Here is a 6,897-nt window from a genome sequence, read left to right on the forward strand (position 1 = left end):
CATTCAAGCATGCTTCCGGACCAAGCATGAGAGGACCAGGACACTAGATGAAGACATAATTGAAAGAAACTTCTGACCATTCTTCATTTGTTTTATTGTATTATGAATTTAATGGTTTGTAACTTTGTATAACGTGTTCTTTTTCTTTCTTTCTTTCTTTTTTCCCCTCTACAAATGGGATGTACACTTCAGAATTTTAGAGAGATCAGACATTGTTTAGAAGTTTGACCTCTGCCTATACAAATAGAACAAAGTGTATAAATTTTACATGTTTGGCTCATTGGCTGTATGTTTTCAGTTACTAACTTCTCGAGCAATCTGGGAAACTATTTTAACTCATAATATGTCAATCAAAGCAACTCCAACACTCAAATTAGTGGTCAATGATGAAATTGTACGTGAGAATTCAAAGGGTCGAACTCAGTTTCTTTGTTGAGAGTTATAGAGAAATGGGTCAGAGCATTACTGCTCAAACCCAACAATATGATCTCTAAACATATCCATATTTCTTTATTTCCACAAATTCAGCAATCAAAATTAAGTGATAATGTGAGAGCGACATTAAACAGAGAAAGCTCAAAACAAAACAAAGATATCTCTAGGCAAAAAATATGCTTCCATTTTTCATTGAATTTAAGGCTATAAAACACAAGATGAACAAATAATTATCTTGTAAGCAATCTGTGGACAGTGGACAAGCAGATCTCCAGAAAAAAAGATGCTCAAACAGGATAAGATTAAGATTAAAGAAAAAGAACACAGAATTTCAAGATTCACTTTCCAAAGTTGAGGTTTCGTCTTTAGGTTCAATAACAGGTGATCTTACTCCCTCTATCTCACCATTCTCCGCCGGAGCCGCCGGGATCGCTCTACCCTTCACCGCCTCCAGCATCCGCTTACTAATCTCCTTGGAGTAGACCTGCAGAATCTCAATGCCATCGTCCACGGTGGGGGGAGAGCCATTGGCGGTGGCATACGCTTCGTCCTCGATGACCCGCGCGACGGCGGCGGCTTCCTCTGGTGGAACGGTGCCGAAACGCTTAGAGAGAATGGAAGGGGTGGAGAGGGTTTCGATCAGACGGCTTATAACGGCATCGCGAGTGCGCTGGGTTGGTGGCCATATGCTGAATTTGGTGGCGAATGGCTTCGGCGGCTTAGTGGGGTCTTTGATTTCGGTGTCTGGGAATTGTAGATGGGTCTGAGGGGAGTTGTCTTGATCGGACATGGCGGAGGAAGAGGAAGCGGCGGTGGAATTTGAGGGGTGAGGAAGATGAGATGTGACAATTAAATACGAATATGAATGGAGAATGGGATCGGTTGCGATCTGAGGGATTATTTGGAGGTGAAGTTAAAACGACGGATTACCATTCTTGAATCGAATCATACATAGCAATAACATGATGTGCGGTGAAGATGGTGGTGATGATGACGATGTTTCACCTCAGTTTTGGGAAATTTATAAGGATGATCCAATTTTTGAATCTAAAATATCAAATGACTCATTTTTAAAAAATAATGTCAATTGACTCTCTACTGACATCATCGTCATACCAAATTACGTAAATTGCCCTTACACCAGCCTAATGAGGTAAATCTCGCTCTCATCTGATTAAACGCTCTCGCTCTCGTTTGAAATTCCCTAGTTTGATGTGATTGCTCGTTAGTGTACGAATGATTTGACAATTTTTACGACGGAAGCCTCAAATCAAATCAATAATATATAAACACAATACAATGGTGATTTCTTTAAACTCTAAACCCCATTGATTACTTCTCTGGCTTTCGACGGTGTTTTGTTGAACGGGGATTTCCAAGACGAGGCTTTTTCAGAACGGAACAGCTTTTTCAGAAAGGTGTTTCATTATTTTAAGTCTGTTTAATTATTTTTGTTGTGTTATTTATGAAAAGGTAGCATTACGAAATTTTGTATTGGGAGAGAGTAAGAAAGAGGAAGAGTAAGAGAGAGAGCATGAGTAAGAGAGAGAGCGAGATTACGAGAGAGCAAGATTACGAGAGAGAGTGAGATTTTGAGAGAGAGCGAGATTGAGAGCGAGAGTGCACTTCAATTGCTTGTACAACTTAATGACAAATGTTCTCTTGTTTTATAGGATGACAGCAAAGTGTCTACTTATTCGATATGGAGGTGATTGGGATAAGAATGAAAGTTCGTATATTGGGAGACAGTTGACAGGAATCATTGTGTCTTATACATTGAAGTATGAAGAACTTAAATCTCGCATTTATAGGGTTACAAATGTCAGTTCTTCAGAGTTTGATCTTATACTGAAAGTTAAATATAAGCTTGAATTTGAAGCCCCTCCACAATGCATAAGGAATGATGATGAAGTTTGCTTCCTTCTTTTGCGAGAAGAGCTATTAGACTTCAGATAGCTGTAATGTTGAAATCTAATCAGGACGAAAATATTGGAATGGGGTTTAGAAATGTGAGTTATGATGATACGACTGTGGACAGATAATACGAGGAATCATATCAGTTTCATCGGGAAGAGGGTGATATTCCATTGTCTACCAACACTGTACCATCAACATACAATTATATGGATTGTGGTCCTTTAGTGGATGTGAATGAGCAACCAACAGGATTGAATGAAATGGATCGTGATCATGGAGATGTGCATCGTTCTACAGCTTCAGTGGTTATACCATCTGTGTCTTCAAGTCATAGGACAGAGTTGATTATGCATGGTACCTCTTCATCTAGGACAGAGGATGTTAAAGTTAGTCAACTATTTTTGAGCAAAAAGGACTTGAAAATGAGATTATCTATTCTGTCCATCAATAAAAAAATTTGAATTTAAGGTCAGGAAATCAACCAAATCTCTATTCACTGTCAAATGTATTGGGGAGACATGTAAGTGGAGCCTTCGTGCAGTCAAAATGGAAGGATCTGATATATTCAAGATCACAAAGTACTGCAGTTCGCACACATGTTCCATTCTGAATCACGACCATAGACAAGCAACTGCTACGGTTGTTGGTCAGCTCATTAAAGATAAGTTCACGAGAATAGGACGTATTTATAAACCTTGTCATATTGTTGAGGATATGACGAGAGATTATGGTGTGAACATAAGTTATGATAAAGCGTGGCATACAAGGAAAGCCGTGTATGATCTCACTAGAGGTACTCCAGAATACTCATACTTCATACTACATGCTTATGGAGAAGCGTTAAAAATAGAGAATAAGGGTACATTCTTTGAGATCAAACTTGAAGATAAGGTGCATTTCAAGTATATGTTTATGGTATTAGGGTCTTGTATCAGAGGTTTCGCAAGCTGTCAGCCTATGACAATTGTTGATGGGTCGAACTTGAAAGGAAAATACAAAGGCACCATGTTGGTTGCAGTTTCTATGGACAGGAACAATCAACTATACCCACTAGCATATGCAATAGTGGATAATGAAACCGTCGATCATGGAAATGGTTTATGTCAAACTTGAAATGCAGTATTGGAGAACCCGATAATCTGGTGTTTGTGTCTGATCGGATGGTATCTATCAGCAATGTTATTCATGCATTTTTTTTCCCACGGCATTTCATGGATCGTGCACATGGCTCATAGAATAAAATCTTGTTACAAACTTTAAGGATAGCACGGTTGTTGGATATTTAGAGATGCAAAAGGGAATTTCGCATGACAGAGTTCAAGACAAAATGGGACGAACTCCATAATTTTCGAGACGATGTTATCACGAAATATCTGGAAAACATCGGTCTTCAAAGGTGGGCACGGTTTTACCAAATAGAACGAAGATATGATAACATGACATCCAACAGTGTAGAGTGTTTCAATTCGTTAACTAAAAAGTATCGACTATTACCCATAGTATGCTTGATTGAATATGTTAGAGGAATGTTCCAATCGTGGTTCTACAAACGGAGAAATTACTAGGCATTTCGAATGACATTGCACTCTGACTACTGTGAAACCCGATTGGCAAGTGAGGCCGATAAGGGTAGATAATATTGGGTTGAGCCTATTGATTGTTATCGGGTACACGTGTGAGATAATCGATTGGATGGTATTGTCAATCTTCACAAGAAGGAATGCACATGTAAGGAATTCGACTCACTTGGTATCCCATATTTGCATGCAATTGTTGCTAACAAGGAACGAAATATACTCATCCACAGTCTTTGCAATCGATTTTATACAGTGGACTCTCTAATGACTGCGTATGCGGAGCCTATAAATCCACTTGGCCACATATCTGAATGGAAAAGACCTCCTGGATATGTAGAAAAGATTATCCTTCCTCTGAATTTTGTGCCACAAGCCAGTTGATGGAAAGTGAGAAGAATACCATCAAGAGGAGAATTTCGCAGACAAATGAAATGTGGTCGGTGTGGGAATTATGGGCATAACCGCCAAAATTGTACCGAACCGTTTACAACCGTGTGATGTGCTGAAAATGCTAGAGACCGTGACACAAACACCCCTCATCTAGTTTAGTTTGTAACTAACTTGTAACATTTCATTTGTTATAAATACCATTGATCAGTTTCTCATACGTCATACTTGTAACATACTTCATACTTTTTCATACTTGTAACATACTTCATACTTTTTCATACTTCATACTTGTAACACTTCATACTTCATACTTCATACTTTCATCTTGTAAACAAAAAACAATAACAAGCTGGAGTATTTCTATAATAGCAATCTTCATACTCTCTCAATCTTCATACTCTCTCCATCTTCATACTCTCTCCATCTTCATACTCTCTCAATCTTCATACTTGTAACAAAAAACAACAACTTCATACTCTCTCAATGTTCATACTTGTAACAAAAAATAATAACTTCGTACTCTTTCAATCTTCATACTTGTAACAAAAAACAATAACTTTATACTCTCTCAATCTCTCTCTCTCTAAACCTTACTCTCTCAATCTCACTCTCTCTCAAAATCTCGCTCTCTCAATGTTTGAACTTTGAACCTTGAACCATATAATGTTCTACATACCATTGATACAATGAAAAGAGTAGTAGCTCAATTATGCATGTTCTGATAAAATTATGATATTGAACTTTGAACTTTGAACTTACATAAAAAATACATGTTCAATTATACAATGAAAAGAGCAGTAGCTCCTTATGCATGATCTGATAAAATTATGATATTAAACTTTGAACTTTGAACTTACATAAAAAATACATATTCAATTATACAATGAAAAGAGCAGTAGCTCCATTATACATAAAAAATAAATGTTTTTACATACATAAAAATACATTAAAAAATACATGTTCTATACACATAAAAAATATGGAGTGTTTACCCATAGTTGACATGCTCACTGCATCCTATATTCACTCATCTTCTCCTGAGTGATTACGACAGATCAACACCAGTCACCAGGTGTTCTAGTAATTTGATTGCGAAGATGCCACAATCAAGCGACCCGTGTTGTATGTCGACATTCATAGATAGCGAGATTTTTCAACAGGCTGTGGATAGGTCTGGCTTTGAATGATCCACGTCACAGTAGTGAAGTAGGGATGGTACTATGACTGTCAATGGCTCTAGCCAATTCACTAGCTTTGTCATTGGTGTGTATGATGAAAGTGAATCGAATACGAATATGTGGCCTCTGTTAATGTCCATTGCAAGGGCCATCCAGTGGTCACTAATATTCATCACCGTACAAACGAAATCCACATCTGCCATTTGAGATCGAATTTATCAGTGACATAGTCCTTATACGTTCTTCATCTTCCCATCCTAGGGCAGCCTCCAGAAGTATCTTATTCTTTATTCGCTTAAATACTCCACCACGAGCATTAAGGTGACTCTGTCAAATAAAATGAGAAGTTAAGTAACAAAATATAATGAGGAGTTAAGAAACGAAATATCAAAATTTACCATTACACCAATTGGCAAGATGGTGAACTTGTGTATGCACATGTCGGGCTGGGTATAAAATTTTTCTTTCATAAAATAAAATAAAGTATTTATGGTCTGCACGAAAAATTACTATGTCAGTAAAAGTACAAGATGTAAAGAAGTCAAAACTAGGAAACTTATATCGCACTCGACCAACGAATTCGGGGTAATCAATTCCATGAAGTATTGCTTGGCGAGTGGTTTAAAGTTCTCTCAAAGCTCGTTGTCCGTATTGTCGTCCGAGATCCAGCCCATCATTTCTGTAAGGATATTATGTGGAACATCATGTGCTACGTTATATATGACGACCGCTCTGGATAGTGACATAGTTACACCTGGGAAAGGATGCTTAACCACACTTTTCTTCTTTACTTGAGCTGGAGGTGTATATTTATCAACAGGTTTCCTCTTACGACTAATTCTTCGAGATTCCTACATAAACAGTTAACATAAAATTACTCATCAAGAAATATAAAAATATAAACAAAGATTACTGATCCATAAATTACTCACCAGTGTAACCCTTCCTCCTGGTCGTAACAATCCCAGAAGTATCGACCTCTGGATGCCAAGACATGTCAGCCTCTGTATGTGGCATGGTGAGTAAGGCAGACATGTCGGGCTCTGTTTGTGGGGGTTGTTGGCCTCTAAAGGTTCGACGTCAATTGGTGATGTTGTGTGGTTTCGGGCTGTAGAGGGGGGTGGAGTAGGTGAAGTGATGGTATCGGTTGTAGAGGGGGGATGGGAGTATCAAAGGTGTTGGACTGGTGTTCTAATTCTCCGGAGTCTCATTTGTTTTGTAAAGATATACATTGTTTTAATGAATAAAATAATTGTTATTTAATTCTGGCATTTTACCCATATCCAATAAACAAAGCTCCTTGGTTATCTTATGTGAACTTAAGCATGTATATGTGATATACAAGTGGATCATGCCTTAAGTGATAACCTAAATAAGTCTGTAATATAAGGATTAAGGAG

The 6,897-nt window shown here is 37.8% G+C and overlaps 1 protein-coding gene across 1 annotated transcript; it reads right to left on the reverse strand.

Annotated features, from left to right (window-relative positions):
- Positions 1-595: 595 nt before the first annotated feature.
- LOC120075939 (MFP1 attachment factor 1-like) lies at positions 596-1,429 on the reverse strand. The gene has a single exon (XM_039029691.1). The coding sequence runs from the start codon at positions 1,223-1,225 to the stop codon at positions 767-769; it is 459 nt and encodes a 152-aa protein (XP_038885619.1). The 5' UTR covers positions 1,226-1,429; the 3' UTR covers positions 596-766.
- Between the last annotated feature and the right edge of the window lie 5,468 nt (positions 1,430-6,897).

Source organism: Benincasa hispida, chromosome 4, assembly GCF_009727055.1.
Source record: "Benincasa hispida cultivar B227 chromosome 4, ASM972705v1, whole genome shotgun sequence".
NCBI lineage: Eukaryota > Viridiplantae > Streptophyta > Magnoliopsida > Cucurbitales > Cucurbitaceae > Benincasa > Benincasa hispida.

Excerpts from the sequence above, each read along its gene's own strand:
- LOC120075939 (XM_039029691.1), bottom strand. The coding sequence starts at position 1,225 with ATGTCCGATCAAGACAACTCCCCTCAGACCCATCTACAATTCCCAGAC.